Here is a 17,505-nt window from a genome sequence, read left to right on the forward strand (position 1 = left end):
TTTATTCTTAATTATCAATTATTTTAAAAACATAACGAGCAAACAGAAGAATTGGAAATACAAATAGAAATGGAAAATAGAAGAACTGGACTTTGAAGGTAGGTTTGTTTATTGAATCAAAATTGAAGTTGATACATACATTTTAATAAGAAATTCATTCTTAAACTAAGTTAGCAGTCTAGTTTTACTTTTTATTTTAATTTATGTGTTTTTTTTTTATTTTACAATTATAGCGCTTGAAAAATAAACATTAAATTCAAAAATAATAATAACGACATTAATATAAATTGTAAATTGAAGTTCGCAAAAGATGCACACATTCTTGTATATAATTTAATATAGTTGTTAATTAATTAGCAGCCATGAAATTTAAAATAGTTATAACAAAAATTTAAAATCTATGAAGTCGTAATGAGCTACGACACATGGCATCAAAACAAAATCTTAAATTTCCCTTTATTAATCAGTTCGCAACAAAAAATAAGCAGATTAAGAGCATATAAAATGTAGATACTTTATAAAATCATACAAATATAAAAATAATAAAAATATCAATCTTATGTATTGTGTAAATAAGAAGAACCAAATCACATAATGCTGCAAGGCATTGCACAGCAAAGAGGCAAACACACTGGGACAACAGCTGCACCTGATTTACTTGAGCTCTTCGATTTATATCCAGATTCGTATTCGTACATTCCTGATGCTTTTGCATATTTTCCCTGTATTGATTTATTAAAAGTAATTAATATAAGTTAAATGGTAGTGTTAAGAAACTTACGGAAGCAGCATAACCACCAGACATACTCTCTTCTTTTTTAGTTAGCATGTCATGTCCTGGTGGATAATATACGGCTGGTCCTGCTTTGTTCACGCTCGGTATAGTTTGCTGGTTTGTTGTGGCTAGAGCTGTTTCAATTTCTCTTTTTGGACGATGACTGGTATCCACGAGTTTGCTATCAACGTTATCCTAGATCAATAGAAAAAGACGTTAAATGAAGTTAAAATAAACTTTCTCAACTGTTGCTTTTGTTAAAACAGTTAGAAGCATAATTTTCGCAAAAAAGTTTGATCTTTAATGTTTGTTTTTCAATAATTGAGACGAAAAGTGACTTATTCACATGCCTTGACCTAAGAACAGCGAACAAAAGTGCACTTTAGCAATTTTAAAGGCATTAAAAGCATTAGAAGAACTTTAATTAATTTTTTTTACCTCGCCAAATGAATCCAAGAGTTCGTTAAGTTGTGCTGGAGGACGTCCAGTCGTATCAGGATATACAACACCATCCACAGGAAAGGGAGGCGGTTGTGATGTTGGAGAATCATAGTTAGGGCCGCGGCGAGAATTTATAGTAGACGATGAATAATCATAGGTAACAGAAGTATTTTGTGGAACATAATTGTCTTTTGGACCATAGTTGTCTCTGGGGTACTCAATGGTGACGTTTGGATGCAAATTATCCCCAGGCGAGCCGTTAATTGTATTTACGGTGTTAGTTGATTCTCGGTAGTAATAGTTGTTTGTCGAGCCATTCGGATAATGCGGTGATTGTTGTGGTCGTTGTGGTAAAAGCGTATGAGAAGGAACGTTATTTGGAGAGAAAGGAGGTCCTTGAATAGTGCTAGTATTATGTTCGGTTTTGTTTATATTGTAAACAATAGTTTTTGATGTCGGTTGAATTGGCTGCGAAACAAGGTGTTCATTTCTTTGTGTACGATAGTCTTGGGATTCATTAATCTCATAAATACGATTGGTGGAGTTAACTCCTACCTGGCGGTCTATATTTGGATTGTTAGGACCATTTGATGAATTATTGTAACTTTCCGAACTATAAACCACTGTTTGTGGCAAATTTGGTTCAGATATGAATTCATTTCTTGAAGAATTGTGAACGTTATTTTTATACAATACAGTTCTGTTATTTATTGTATTATTATCAGCTGGAATTTCGTAGGTGTAGGTACGAACTGTTGTAGTCACCTTTGTTCCAGGTATAGGCAAGATATCATCGGAAAGATGTAGACTTTTCGAATCATTTTCCAATAACATTGGTACAAGTACATTGTTTTCAGAATGAGATGAACTAGTGGTATCAAAAACAGTTGATGTGTTGACATTTTTAGAAAGAGATTTATCTATAAGTACAGAATAAAACGTTATAAATAAAGAGAACACAAATAAAAGTTTAAAAAAACACTATACTTGATTTATAAGAAATATCGTTTCGCATTATGTCCTTCATTGTTGAATTAGGATCATCAGATGAGCTATAAGAACTGTATGCCGTTACGTTTTCCACTTCGATTGGCAATTGATGAGATTTTACTATGCGTGTTGTTTTTGTAACTGTTCCTGTTGGTTCTCTAGAATTTGAAATTTATAGTTTATATCGTATATTCATTAAATGTTGTTTGATTTTAACTTACATTGTTTTATAGGTGGTGCTTGAAGTGTGAATATCTGTAAAAATCATAAAAAAAAAACTTTTATTCTCCAAGTTCTTATAATTATTAATTATAATCTATATACAACTAGCACATTAATAGTACTATTATTTTTAAATATACACGTTTGTTTATAGGGACATAAATAAATTTATAGTTGGCTCTTAAACAAATTTGTACGTAGGCAAATCAACGATTTGTTGTAAGTCTTGCAATAAAAATCGTTGGATGAGTAGATGCCAAATTATGAAGCGGAATAGTAATAAAATTAAAAACGACAGAAATAAATAAAAAAACTTTTATTATCATATTGAAATCAGGGGGCCGCAAAGGAAAGTAACGGGGATTGGACTTAATATTTTTAAAGAGTCATTATTTTTGTCAGCTCTGAAAAAATTGTCTTTTAAATCACACTTGTCGACAAGGTTATTTTCCTGGCAATAAAATTGGACTTTTTCATTGGGTTTTTTAAGGTCATAATTTCATTTGACTTCCAAATTAATGTATCACTTCAGTTTTTTGAGATTTTACTTTTTTTTTTAATTCGAAAAATACATTTACAAGACTTTTTTGAGGCTATCTTAATTTTTTGTTTTAATTTTTTCAATAAAACTAGTGATGGTTTTCCAAATACATATACATACATGTATCCCTTTCTTCAATATTCAGTTGAAATATTAATATTATTTCATAAAATTCTTAATGTTATAAGTTGTTAGATTTTACCTGTCTTGTAAAGCTCTGAAAGAAACGCTAACCATTTATGCTAAAACGGTTTTCAACAGAAAAAGGCAACACTTTTATTTATGAAAGAAGTTTTTTTCTTGTAACGAATCTGTTGCCTACAAAATTCGTATAGTATATCAAGTTTTTGAAATATAATAAAATATACAAACATAATGTTGAAAACGGGTGCTTTTATAACTTAAGCAAATAATTAAAATTAAAGTTTTGATTCGAAATCAGCACCAAAACGTATTTTTCAAAACAAGTAAAGTATATAAAGTGAAGTAAAGATTTGTAACTAATAAGAATTTCCAAAAACTAAGTAAGATACTAAAAGAATTTAAATTGTATTTTTTTGTGGGACTAATGTTATTTGCCCAAAAAGAGGTTGCTTTGGGCAGGTTCAGACGACATAAGGCACTTGAAAGTTAGGCAAGTTTCTTGTATCTGATTGGACAGCTGCAAAAAAATTACCTTCCCATTAAGGCAACTTTAATGGAAAGTTTACTGGAAAGTTAGTCACGAAAAATCTCCCTAACTATCAAGGCAAATCTACTAATGTCAAAATGACAGCTCATGATGTTTCTTCATTCAAGTGAAAGCTGAACTTTATTACTCTATGATTTATTTATTGTCCGTACAACTTCATTTAATGTTTTCTGTAAAAGGGTCCCTTGTCATTTTGGAAAAGAAATAACTAATATTTATTTTCAATACAAAATACAAATTGTGATGGACTTGTAGCTTGCCTGAGGAGTGTTTTGTAGACAATAATTTATTTGGTACTTTTTGTACTATGAACTTTAAGTAGAGGTTTGTGAAGTAAAGTTCTGAATTTGAAAAACTAACTAGTTGCTTGGGTCAAAATGTACGTTCAATGAATGATGTTGACTGCAAATGATGCCCCTAATGTTCGCTGAACCTGCCCATTTTAAATAGTCCGCTATTTGTCCAACTGCCATTTTTTTAAATTTGACAAATGAAAACTACGTTCTCAATAAAAAGTTAACGATACACGTTTCAAAAGCCAATTAAAATAGTGACAACACACTACAAAATTATAATTCTTAATAACATAGGTATGTAAATATTTTAAATATTGATTTATTTTTGTATTGTATTTTCATTTCTACAAAGATGAACATTTTAAATTCAAGTTGTGACATTTAATATTTGTATTAAAAGTAAAAAGATTTATTGATCTTAAATGAAAAGAAAACCTGTAGGTCTGTTTAAAAAGGCGGGCTATTTGTTCTCATTTTTATATTTTCAGTTTCAGGAATAACATTATATTATGGTAACCTAATTTTTAAATAAAATTTTTGAAAAAGAGGGTGTTAACATATCAAAAAATACATTTTTCAACTTGTTCACATTTTATTTGACGTTTTTAAATCTGTATTGTGAAAAATTAAAATTCTTTTTATTTTAAAAATATTATGATTGACACTTGTCGTTCTCGGACTCGCTTGCTCAATTTTATTTTCCATCAGTTTTACATTCTATTTAAAAAAACTCTGTCCATATTTTTTTACCCGCTTTTTCAAAATAAAGAAAAGAATTATAAAACTCTTAAGGAACTATTAATAATTTTCATAGAAGGTTTAAAAAAGTTAAGAAATATTTTCTGATTTTTATATTATGTATATTATAAAGCTTTTAAATTTTTTTTAAATGATTACTTATGCGAATAACAAAGTAATTGTTTTTGTCATTGTAAACCACTAAGCAAGAAAAAATCCTTGTAAATATTGTATCAGAGCAAATAGAGGCAAGCTTCTAGAAAAAGATTTTTTAGCAGGCGTAATGTAAATATCGCCCTAGAGGCTTACTTAAAAAGCACTGCAGTACAAATCTACTTAAGTACTTTATGACACTTACGAGTATAATTTAAGAAGAATATTTAAGTGTTAATAACATAATCACACCTATTGTGGTAACCGATTAAAGAGGAATTTTCTCCAATTTGTCCAAAATGTACGAATTTTGTATTATCGTAACCTTTCGGAAACAGAAATTGGAGGCATCTTAGAAACATTAACATTATTTTGATGTAGTTGAAAATATCAAACTATTTCCCGATCGGAAACTTTTCCGGCCGGTTACCACGATCACCATAGGGGTGAATATTACAAAATCCGAAGGATAGTGATTAGTGACTTTACTATAATGTGGAAGTGAAACATGTTAACAAAATAACAAAGGGTCCTATAAGGAATTGCTGGGGGATTGATTTATCCTCTGTCCGTGAATATTCTCGAAACAAACTTCCCTCAAATGCAAACAAATGATAACCAACATTTTATTCTCGCTCGACAGCATTTAATTTCGAGGTATACTTTTAAACATTATTTACCATCCAAAGTTGAGCAGGGGTTTATTAACTTCCGATAGGAAGTTATTGTAATCAGTCTGATTTGTCGAAATAAAAATGTTTCTCGACGTTTTTAAAAAGATGTTTGTGTGTGCGTATACGATTGTCCGTTCTTACGTCCGTCAGTATCGGGAACCTTTTTTTGTCGGCCATACTTTCAGAACCGGCGGATATATTGACTTAAAATAAACGTTGTGTTAAAAATAATAACATCAAATGATACAGAAATGATACTTAGCAATTTACCACAAATTCAAATTTTAAGTTGCACATTTTTCCGTTTTTATTTATTTGTTTAATCTACGAGCTCTAGGCTCAACAGATCCAAAAAAGAATAAATACATACAACACATATACAAAAAATAAATAATTTACAATTCATGTCTAATTTCTTAAAAATAGAAAATTTAAATCAATTTTGAATTCGTTTCTGGGCCATGCTATGTCAATATGACTAATTACTTCATTAAACTCCCTAATGGACCTTGAAACTGGTTCATTCATTCCAAAATTTGTCCTATGCTTCGGTTGAAAAAGAGGGTATCTTTATCTCAATGGTATAATCGGGGCATAAATACAAATTAACGATAGAAGGTTAGGACACTTTATATGGCAACATAAAACATCTCGCACAAACATTATGTCATGAATATTTCTTCTTTGAGATTTGAGTGATTTCAGACCCAGAAGAATATGTCGAGCTTGAGAATCTGGACAAACATTCCAGCGCATCTTACAAAACACATATTTTGTGAAACGATTCTGAACTTTAATTCTATCCTAAAATGTTTGTTGGAAAGGATTCGATATGACATCACCATACTCAAGTAATGATCTAACTAATGAGTTATATAGAGATGTAAGCGTATAGGGATCATAAAAGTCAGTTGAGTTTCTTTTAATGAAACCAATCATAGAGTTGGCTTTAGCGACAATAGCATTCATGTGCGGAACAAATGTAAACTTGGAATCAAAGGAGACACCCAAATCCCTTATTGTAGCAGATCTCTGAAGAGGGATACGATCAAGAGAATACGCAACCTCATAAGTTGAAAGTTTCCTAGAGATAGAGATAGAGAAGCATTTTTTGACATTAAGTTTAAGACAGTTAACCAAACACTAGTTTGATAAATGATCGAGTTTTGGAAATTATAGCAATCATAAATGGAATTCACTTTTAAAAATAATTTAAGATCATCAGCTAAATGAGACATGGGCTGAATTGTATGTTTTTGAAAATATCATCGATAAAGATTATAAATAAACGTGGGCCAAGATGACTGCTCTGGGGAACTCCTGACGTACATTTAATAGATCTCGAGGTTTGGTTGTCAAGTTTTAATTTTAGTACCCTTTCAGTTAAAAAAGATGAAATCCACTGAAGGAGATTAGAGTGAATACCAAAGTTATGAACCTTACGTAGCAGTATGTTGTGGCATACAGAATCAAATGCCTTACTAAAATCTGTGTAGATAGCGTCTACTTGACTTTGACTTTCTATACAATTAATAACAAAAGAGGAAAAACATGCGAGATTAGTGACAGTTGATCCAGCCGATATAAACACGTGCTGGGCATCACTTACATACATGTTCTTTTACAAAAAAGTCTAGTTTGGCCTTTACTAAACTTTCGAGCAATTCAGGAATTGTGGAAAGCTTACAAATGACTCTGTAATTTTCAACATTATTTTTCGAACCAGACTTATAAATTGGGATCAGAAAAGAAGATTTCCATTCGTCCAAAAATATTCCGGACGATAAAGATAAGTTGAATATAATTTGCAATGGAAAGCATACAGAACTAGAACATTTTTTTAAGATGAGAGCAGGAATGCCATCGACACCAGGAATGTGATTGGGCTTAAGATTCTGAAGACCATTTGATACTTCAGATAATTCTAAGTGTATTGAGCCAATATCTAGTTTGGGGTAATACGATATCTCACAAGCAAGAATTACTTTAGCCCCTCACAGTTTGGATTTAGATCGGGAATGTGAACAGAATATGCTTTCTTAAATTTCTGCTGTTCAATACAACAAGGAGTGGACAGCAAAATTAAACGTGCTGCGCTTTTTGTTGACATTACAAAAGCCTTTGATATGGTCAGTCACTCTATCCTTTTGAAAAAATTGCATGATGTTGGTTTCCGAGGATTTATCTACAATTGGTTTAAATACTACCTGTGTAAAAGGTCTCAGATAATCAAAGTAAGTAAGTGTTCTAAGTTATTCCATGAATATTAACTTGGGTGTCCTACAAGGGTCAGTTCTTGGGCCCATTCTTTTCTTGGTTTATATAAATTCCATCTTCAATCTGCCTTTTTTAGGGAAAGTTAACACATTTGCTGATGATATAGCAATTGGATACAATTCACTTCGTCCATTAAATTTGGTTTCGGATATAAACCTTGATGTACATTTATTAAGGCTATGGTTTGCGGAAAATAAACTTTTAGTCAGTAACAAATCCAAATTTATGATGTTCAACAATGGACTAAATGACATAAAATTATTGTTCCATGCTCCGCCTTGTTCTTGTTTTAAACTCTTCAATAGCAAATGTTTAGTATCTCATTTAATAAATACCTTCAATTCTGAAGTAAACTGCTGCAGTACATGCTTCAATATAGAAATAGTGAAAGATTTTAAGTATTTAGGTGTCAAAATTGATCAACATTTAAAATGGTCTGAGCAATATTTTCTTTCTTTATCGGTTAAAAAAATATTGTTCATTCTCCACGTTAAAAATGGTTAATTTGTAAAAGTGGCATTAATTCAATTTTAACTTAAAATTCAAATGCTACAACCTATTCCTTCTAATTAATTGTACAAAATACGAGTACATATGTATGTATATTATTAAATTAGAAATAAGATATCTAAAAATTGTTAGGAGAATATGATATTAATAAATAAATAAAAAATATCTGAAAGAAAATCCTAGTTTCCTTGTGAAGTTGAGTAAACTGATTCAAAAAATTGAGCAAAAAGATCAAGAGTTTTATTAATGTCAGCAGAATTATCCCCTCTAAAATTATTCGTAGTTGGAAAGCCAATTGATTATCTGTATCAATTAAAAAAAAAAAGAAACTAAAAAAATGTTCGTGACCTCGAAAATTTTGAAAACACTGAATGATATTACATTCAAACTTATTTCAAAAATTAAAGAATAAGGTTTGTTTTTCGGTAAGTTACTTTTTAGAAAACTAGAAGAAATATTTTTTTTACAAAAAATAAAAACCATCATAAAACTACTAAAATTAGATCAGAATTATTTCTTATTTATTATTATTATTTACTCGAATATCTTTTAACAGTTAAGGATATTGCCTTCAAACTAATTTTTAAATAAAAACCTACAAAACTTATTAAGAATTGATAAAAGATGGTTTTGAACTAAAGTATTTTGAGATGATATTTACTTTCAAACTCTTAAACTTACATGTGTAGAAGAATTTTGTAGAACTTTAAGAAAGATCGACAGACGGATACAAATGGGAAGTTATCAATTATTAATTAGAAGAAATTTAAAAACTTTCAAAACACATATGCAGTTTCAATTAAAGATTTTGAATAACTTGAATACTTTAAGTATAAAAAACATAGAATAAATAAAATAACTCAACACAACTTACCCTTTTCTCTGGTTTGCTCACGTTCATTTTTTAAGTCTTCTAATAAAGCATCCAATTGATTGACGTTTTGTTCAGTATTAGAACTAAAACTATTTCCGATATTTCCATCAGTATTCGAATATGATGATTGATACGATGATTTTTTGTATACATATTTTTGATCCTAAAAACAATTGTATACAAATTGCTCATTAGAAATTCTAATTTTTCACTGTATACATTATAAACTATAACTCACGCGTCCATATTTTGATGGGGTGTCTAGAGTGGGTGCCATCATGCTTCCGGAAGATACGTGTTGTATATCCATTTCAGTTCTAAAACAAAATAGCAAATAACTGATTAATTAGTTATTATAAGTAGCTAACAAATCAGGCAGACAGTGAAGGTATAAAATGTGTCATTTTTACTATGGAAACAAACGCAAATTTGTATAGTTGCTGGAGACACGCAAAAATTGGAACTCTTAACGCAAGCGAAATAGGTACGTACATAGGTGTCTAGTCTAACAAAGCTGTAAAAGCTGTGCTTATATGATATTAACTACAAATTGTTAAGTATTCAAATCATACGTACATCGATTTAAAGTACAAATATCATTTGAACAACAATTTTTCAATAGAAGTGCGTATTTGTATACTTGTATACTACACAAACAGTTTTTGCGAAAAGGAATAAAACAGAAAATAGCCGAGCATATGGCCAAGTTTTGAAAATAAAAAAAAACTTTATTGTGCATCTACATTCTACACCAATGATCTCATATGAGCAAAGTTTCAGCCATCTAATTCTGCTGTTAAACAGCACAGAGCAGGGTAAAGAAATAACACATTAGGTATACGCTATAGGTACATATCTAGCGTATGGTTAGAAAGATGATGTGATTGAGTTTATTTTATTAAACCCACCCAAATTATGCACAAGAAATTTGTATGCGGGGGCAAACAAGCACAAGTGAATCGAATGGAAATCCGACCAAAAAACGTACATAAATGTAAAAATGATCTCATGGAGTTAAAATGTAGGTACTACATACTACGAAATACGAAAAAACGAAAAAATGAAAATTATCCCAGTCCGACCGAGTATAGGTAGAAAACATGTTTTTCTTAAAAGCACACATTATGCCAATAAAATATTGAGATCAAGAAAACATGTAGGTGGTAGTTGAAAGAAAACAAAAGTATCTTCATTGAAAACGGAGAAAAAAGTCTATTGGTAGGTTTCATAACTCAAAAAATATCTATAATTAGTTCACTGTCAAGGCTTTGTTGTTTAATTATTATTATTTCAGTATACAGACACACTTCTATATTTATGTACATATTTAATTTTAATAAACACAGCTAATGCAAATTGAACCGCTTAAAAGTCCCGAAGTCGATTTGATTTGAGAGTTTTCAAAAGTCAAAATAACTCGTTGTGTGTTTCATGCAAATTTTGCATATAGAAATTGCGTAAAACTTTCTTCGGTACGATACAATCATTTCATTTCGTGACTCGTGAACAATTTGGCGTTGTCTTGTCACCCAAGGCCGAAGTGTATCTATACATACTTGGAGATTTAAGATGAAATCTACAGAGATTTATTCTACTCAAGTACTAAGTCGAACGTGGATGTGTCGCGGCGATCGGTGCTATACTGAATAGATTTTAATTGAATAGCCTATGCGCCGTAATTCCAAAAATAAATCTCACCGATCATCACAACACAACGCAATGCAACATGTATGACATGACTATAAATGTTAAAGAGAGAGAGCTTTTGAATTAAAGTTATTTCAGTATAGATAGATACTTTGAATTAAAGCAGTTTGTCGTTCTTTCTCCACTGCTAAGAGCTGGGCCTAAAATTTGAGATGAAAAGCTTTTTAAATACTTCATTGATGTTTGTTTTATGAGAAGAGTGATAATGGATTTGTTGTCTTTAAATTGCAGGTTACTTGTTTTACTGTGTGACATCATTTTCATCTGTTTGTGTTCGAAGACGACGAAACCCGACACACGGGAATAATTGGTTTAATTTGTTTATTTTTATTTTTATTTGATATTTTTTTTCTTATTCTGATCACTTTAATTTTAATGCTTTATTTTAACAAACCAATTTGTATTGTAACCCTGTCTACTCTTCAAATTATTACTCAAAATAAGCTTTTTAGCTATGCTAAAAAAAAAACACTCATACGCCATACATTTTTGAAAAACAAATTTTTGCTGCCCTCTTCAATTACAAGTTTTTGGGTTCAGTTGAAAGGAAAACAGAAGTTATTTACACATACGATACAGATATTGTTTCCAAACAATAGATATACATTTCAGAGCCTGTAGAACATTAGCTTAACACATTTTTTCCCCAGAAGCAGGGCATATATGTATGTATTTTCCCCGTTTTCTTTCAGAAATTTTGTTTTTTAAGTTGTGAAGTAAAGTTGACATCCTTTTCAAGACGTTTTGATAACAATAATTTGATTTCAATTAATGATTAAAGAACAGATGGCTTACAAAACAGTTATTTGTTGTAAGTCTTGCCATTCTTTTTTTGTAATGTTTTGTATAATATTAAGTAATTTTTAATTCCAAGAGGAAATTTCTGGATTTGGGGAAAAGGGTGTTTTTTTAGTATAGCTTTTATTAATTTGGAAACAAAATTGATTAAAGTGTTTTAATAAATGAAAACGTTTTTTAATTAAAAAAAAACAAAATTTTGTCACCTCGAATATTTTACGAACAAAGAATGATACTGGCTCATAAATAAATCCAATCTTAATTTTTTATATAAGAAATAAAAACTTTCAAAAAACGCTACTAAAATTTGTAAAAATTGGGTTTCGACTAAAAATCTGATTAATTGAACTGATTTTAGACAGATAAAAATATTCTTGTTTAATTTTAATTGAGAAAAAATTGCATTTATAACTTTTTTTACAAAACAGAAAACCCTACAAAAAAAAAACAACACATAACCGATAAGAAATGTTTTTTGACTCAAGTATTATAAGAAAAGAAAAAGATATTGACTTCAATCTGCAGACGGACACGAATTGGAAGTTATCAGCGTTTATTATTTCGACGCTTTTGCCCCCCGATTTTTGTAAGTGTTATAAAAAGCGTAAAATTGGAAATGCAGACAAAAAAGGAAGCGATATTAATGAGTGTGTAAGAAATAATTTCGACCAGTTGTGTTAGAGATAGATACTATATTAACTTTCTTCTGTTAGTGCGTCCTAGGTTTAAGCGCCTTGTGAAATTGCACATCCTGTACGACCCGTTTGCTAACTATGTTCGGTACAAATTTCGTGAATGAATAAATTTAAATTTGCCCTTACAAAATGTAAACTCATTAAAATTCATACACTTAATAAACAATTTCCCCTTTTAAATGGTGAATAAACATAAATAAACTGGTTATCCATTTTGCGGTTTTAAAAAAGGGCTAGAATTCGACATCTGTCAAACTAAGTTGTTAAACCATTTTTTTTGTCAGTTGAAAGTTCGACCTATACGAAAATGGATCGCTTAACTATCGCACAACGCATACAAATTGTCAAAAGGTACCACAAAAATGGTGATTCTGCAACAACCACATATCGTGCTTTGAGAGGAGTTATGGTTTTCATAACCGTCCCACTACGCAAGCAATTGACAAAATTGTAAAGAAATTTGAAGAGACTGGATTGAATAAAGATTGATTTCAGGCCTGTTCTTCATCGTTTCGCTTGTACCACTAAAAATATCATTACTTAAGAGAAAGTTTTGCCGAAGACCCGAATGTGTCGATTGCTCGTCGTTCTAAGGAATTAGGCTCATTTCACACTATACGGTTTTGGCCGTACGCCAAAAAACCCGACGGCATAAACCGGATCAATGGTAAACATTATACGGTTTTAACCGTACGGTAAGATACGATATATGAAGGGTTTACATAGATATTTACTGAGACGTTTTGGTGGAACACATCTGACAGTCGATAAAAGAATTTTTAACTATCGACTACCTAGAGCAAGAAGATTTGTTGAATGCTCGTTTAGGATCCTCACAAATAAGTGGCGGGTATTTTATCGACCAATTAATGTACAACCAAAATTAGCTGTCAAAATAGTAAATGCTTGCATTGTTTTACATAATTTTGTACTTAAAAGGGATTGATTAAAACTTTTTGGGTACAATGTCAATCACAGGTTTGTCAGATATATCTGATGAAAGTAACGTGAGAGGAGGCCTTACGCCAAATAATATAAGAAATACATTGTGTAAATATTTTGTTTTTGCCGTCGGAAGTTTACCATGCCAAATGTCGAAAATATAAACTTGAAATGCCAGTGAATATGAATATTACAAAATCTTTTCCTTGTCATCAAGAGCATCGAATTCCGGGTTAATTTCTATTAAAACTTCTCGCCAGGCATTTTTTGTAGCATTCCTATCTTTGTATAATTCTTACATGGTCTCTCTTGCACGAGAGTAATTAAAAATTCCACATCTAATTCCTCCATTATTTAGACAATATATTATAAGTTGAATCACAAGAAATTAAGTAAATAGTTAATCACAAGTAATCCCGTCTTGAAGTGGCTGATCGAACTCTGCCACATTTTGCCGTGGCCGTATAATATGAAAGCGTATATTTTTTCCTTCGCGCCTCTAACAAAATGTCGCCGTCCGGTTTTTTACAGTACGGTCCAAACCGTGTAGTGTGAAACGAGCCTTAGAACTTTCATACGGCACATTATGGCGCATTTTGCATAAGGATCTACACCTTCGTCCATATAAAGTAAGCTCACACAATAACGGAAGATAGCTGACCATTCACATCGTCGTCGTAGATTCGTGGGTGCTTGAACAACAGGCGATGGACAGCGATTTTTCGAACGAAATTTTCTTCAGCGACGAAGCATATTCCTCACTCTGTGGGTGTGTTTATAAGCGAAATTGCCCTATTTGGGGTTCTGATTATCCTCAAGTAATTGAAGGGAGGCCATTTAATCCACAAAAAGTCATTGTTTGGTGTGATCTTTGGTCCGGAGGTGCAATTGGACGTTACTTCTTTGAAAACGACAATGGAACGACTGTCACAGTCAATTCGGAGCGTTATGGTCATATGATACCCGACTTTTTAAAAAGACAGTGTCTCATGCCACACAACTTGAGTGAATATGGCTTTTTTGCAAGAGACATTTCCTTGCCACGTAATTTCTTGTCGGTCGTGGCGATATCAACTGGCCACTAAGATTATGCGATTTGACACTGCTCGACTTTTTTATTGTGAGGCTACGCAAAAGACTGTATCTATGCAGATACACCTTTAACTCTTGAGCACTTACAATAACCTCAAATGAATCGATGATTGCAAAAATTCGCATGGTAGTCAATTAAATAATGTAGTGTTTCACTTTTAATTTCAACATGAAATTGAATTAATGAAAAGAAATATTTTGTAGGTGTTTTATTTACGTTTAGTTGAATAAATTTGGTTTTATTGAAAATAAATATTTGGATTATGATTTAAATATATTATGTGTCAGTAATTTTAATTTTAATTAACATGAATTTTTATTAAAAAAGAACGAATATACATTTATATGTTTAAATCCATTTAAGTTAATTATAATAAATAATAAACAATGTCATTGAGTTGTATTTATAAAAAACCACAAATTTGGAAAGCTTATTTTGTATGTAGGTGAAAACGATAAATCATGAGTTATTATTATAATATACAGTCAAGTGTGCTCTTGAAATAAAACAAAACTTACATTCTAGTCTGGATGAGTGATGAAAATAAAAAGAAAAACACTAACCACACAAGTGAGGAGTATTCATTAAAATTTCAACGGATGTGTGCAGTAATCTGAATACATATGTCGTCATTTAAGCCTTGATTACAATGTCAAGTTATCGCTATTTCCGATTGTTACTCATGCTATTTTGAACTGACGATGACGTATCAATATTTAAGACCGTCCTATGAAGTGATTTGTATAAAATGAGAAGACAAATTCCGGCATAAACTTAAAATATTCATCACAAGAAAAATACCCAGTCCCATCAATTGTCCTGTCAGAGACGATTCGTTCAACAAAAAGACTAGTTATACCAATATTCACGAGCTCTAAAAGTATAATGACAAACATTTTTGTTAGGATGTGATTCTTTTTTTTTTGATATCATCTGTAGTTCCAACTTATCCGCTGGGGCCTGTTATAAAGCTATTAGCTTTTAATGAACTTAAATTAAAAAAAACTGTCTTTAAGATCTTTAATGAGTTTAATAAGTTCTAATAAGCAATTCGGAAGTTTAACAAAAGCTAATCATTTGTAGATTATTTGATTTTTATTTCGTCTAAAAAGCAACATCAATGATTACTAAATGTTTGTTATCTCCTATTCAGGGTTTCAATTGCGATTTCTTCGCTATCTTCTGAATGTAGTGTGTGGTTAGGTTGCGTTGAAATATTTCTTTTGTATTTTTAACAGTGGTTAAAGAGCAGATAGCAAGAATATAGAATATTTTTAAATACTTGAAATTCTGTTTCCATAATGAAATTCGTTTTAAATAATATATTTTTGTTTTAAAAATAAGAGCTGATGTTACACTGTTTTTCAAATAAAACCATATTACTGTATGTGTATCACTTGCAGAATGTTTCTTAATAAAAAATTAAATTTATTTTACTTATTCGCTCAACAGCTTGCGACTCAAAATAGTTTTAAAATAGCCTGTTTTTAGACATATAATAAACACCAAGTAACATTTAATAAACACCAAGTAACAAAAAAAGTGCGGCAGTCATACCTACTTTTAAATTTGTCTGATAAGTCCAGGTTTTGTATATATTAATCAGATAGACTTAGATTATCAGGTCATCATGATGTGCGAGGGTATGAGCGGACAAATTAAAGTTATACAATTTAGATGAATAGATGAACTCTAGGTTTTACCACACAAATATTCTAGAAGCTTTATTTGCACAGTGTATCGAGGATTTTTTCTGATTTAGGTACTAGACCATAATTCATCGATTGTGTAACCAAATCACTCAGCGGCCTTAGATCTGCTTTAATCGAGAAATAGCATAATTTAAACTTAACCATATCGTAACAAACTTTATCCAAACAATGCTCAGGAAGCAAGTTATCTAGGTTACGTGATAACTTGCTACTTTCTTTTTCCGCAGGTTTCTGTTAACTTGCTCCTTCGATTTTTCTTGGGTTTCTGTTGATCTTTTAATTTAAAGAGTTTTAAGAAATCATCCTTGTGGGACTTATATTAAGAAAAGCACGTATGAAATAGGAAGATTACAAATAAAAGGAAAGCATTTGTAACTTATCTGTGCTGATAAGAAATGAGGATACAATTTCCAGTACGAAATAGTTATTTGAAATATAAATTTTGGAAGTTTTTACCCATTTTCTTAAAGTGTTTAATTCCATCAGTTATAATTTAATTTTTTGTTTCAGATTTTATTTGAATAAACAAAACTATGTTACAAAAGAACAATATTTCCGAATTTATTGTTAGTTACTTGTTTTGCTCATCATTTTCATCTGATTCTGTTTAACTACGATGAAACCCAACACATGGGAATAATTGGTTTAGTTTGATTATTTTCATTAACTTCCCATAGGAAGTTATTGTAATGGGTCCGATTTGTCGAATTGAATATTTTGACATTTGTCGACGTTTCAAGGTCCCTAGAGTCGAAATAAAAGATTTTAGAAAGATGTCTGTGCGTCCGTACGTTCGCAACGTTTGGTGGGTGGTTTTTTACCATAGCAGTTTAAAAAAAAGAAAATGTTGGTTAACCCTAACAATCTTACGAACAAAAAACGCTAGAGACTTGAATTAAACTTTATATAATACATTGTAATGTGATACCAAACAAGTACATTTTTGAAAAAATCCAATTCAGGGTTTTTTTTTTATAAATCAAAAAAAAAATGAGAAAAATAGAATTGACAGTTTTTTTTGTAAAACATTACTTAAAGTTGGTAAAAATTGAATTTAGATTCAAATATATTTTTTAAGAATAATTCAACAGCGTCTTTTTTAATTTTATTCTATTTTTCTTATTCTGATCAATTGAAAGTACAATTTTTAATTTTCTGCCCCTTTAATTACAAGTTCTTGTATTTAATTGGAATTAATACGTACATAGATAATTATAAGCTATTTAATGTTGGACCAATATTTTTGTACCTTACGAGTATCTGCAAACTATAATTTTTTGTTTTTTACTTTTTTTTACCATTTTCCTTTTAATGTTTTTTCTTTTGCTAAACAATTGGATCAGTTTAAGTTTTACCAGGAATTAGAAAACATCATG

General features: G+C 30.6%; 1 protein-coding gene across 2 annotated transcripts; it reads right to left on the reverse strand.

Moving 5' to 3' along the window:
* Positions 1–83: 83 nt before the first annotated feature.
* On the reverse strand, positions 84–10,891 carry LOC129949105 (GATA zinc finger domain-containing protein 14). 2 transcript variants are annotated; one of them, XM_056060352.1, is made up of 8 exons: positions 10,739–10,891; positions 9,421–9,499; positions 9,183–9,345; positions 2,428–2,461; positions 2,204–2,364; positions 1,214–2,136; positions 782–970; positions 84–722 (listed from the first exon to the last, which is right to left on the reverse strand). In XM_056060352.1, the coding sequence occupies exons 2-8, from the start codon at positions 9,490–9,492 to the stop codon at positions 588–590; spliced, it is 1,677 nt and encodes a 558-aa protein (XP_055916327.1). In that variant the 5' UTR covers positions 9,493–9,499; positions 10,739–10,891; the 3' UTR covers positions 84–587. The 2 variants fall into 2 exon arrangements, with proteins under 2 accessions (XP_055916327.1, XP_055916328.1); XM_056060353.1 differs by lacking the exon at positions 10,739–10,891 and having other exon boundaries at positions 9,421–9,518.
* Positions 10,892–17,505: the final 6,614 nt, after the last annotated feature.

The sequence above is a fragment of the Eupeodes corollae genome, chromosome 3 (genome assembly GCF_945859685.1).
Source record: "Eupeodes corollae chromosome 3, idEupCoro1.1, whole genome shotgun sequence".
NCBI classification, from domain to species: Eukaryota; Metazoa; Arthropoda; class Insecta; order Diptera; family Syrphidae; genus Eupeodes; species Eupeodes corollae.

Excerpts from the sequence above, each read along its gene's own strand:
- LOC129949105 (XM_056060352.1), bottom strand. The coding sequence starts at position 9,492 with ATGGATATACAACACGTATCTTCCGGAAGCATGATGGCACCCACTCTA. Across the intron at positions 2,137-2,203 it reads CGATATTTCTTATAAATCAA|ATAAATCTCTTTCTAAAAAT; the intron begins GTATAGTGTTTT and ends CTGTACTTATAG. Across the intron at positions 971-1,213 it reads TCTTGGATTCATTTGGCGAG|GATAACGTTGATAGCAAACT; the intron begins GTAAAAAAAATT and ends CTATTGATCTAG.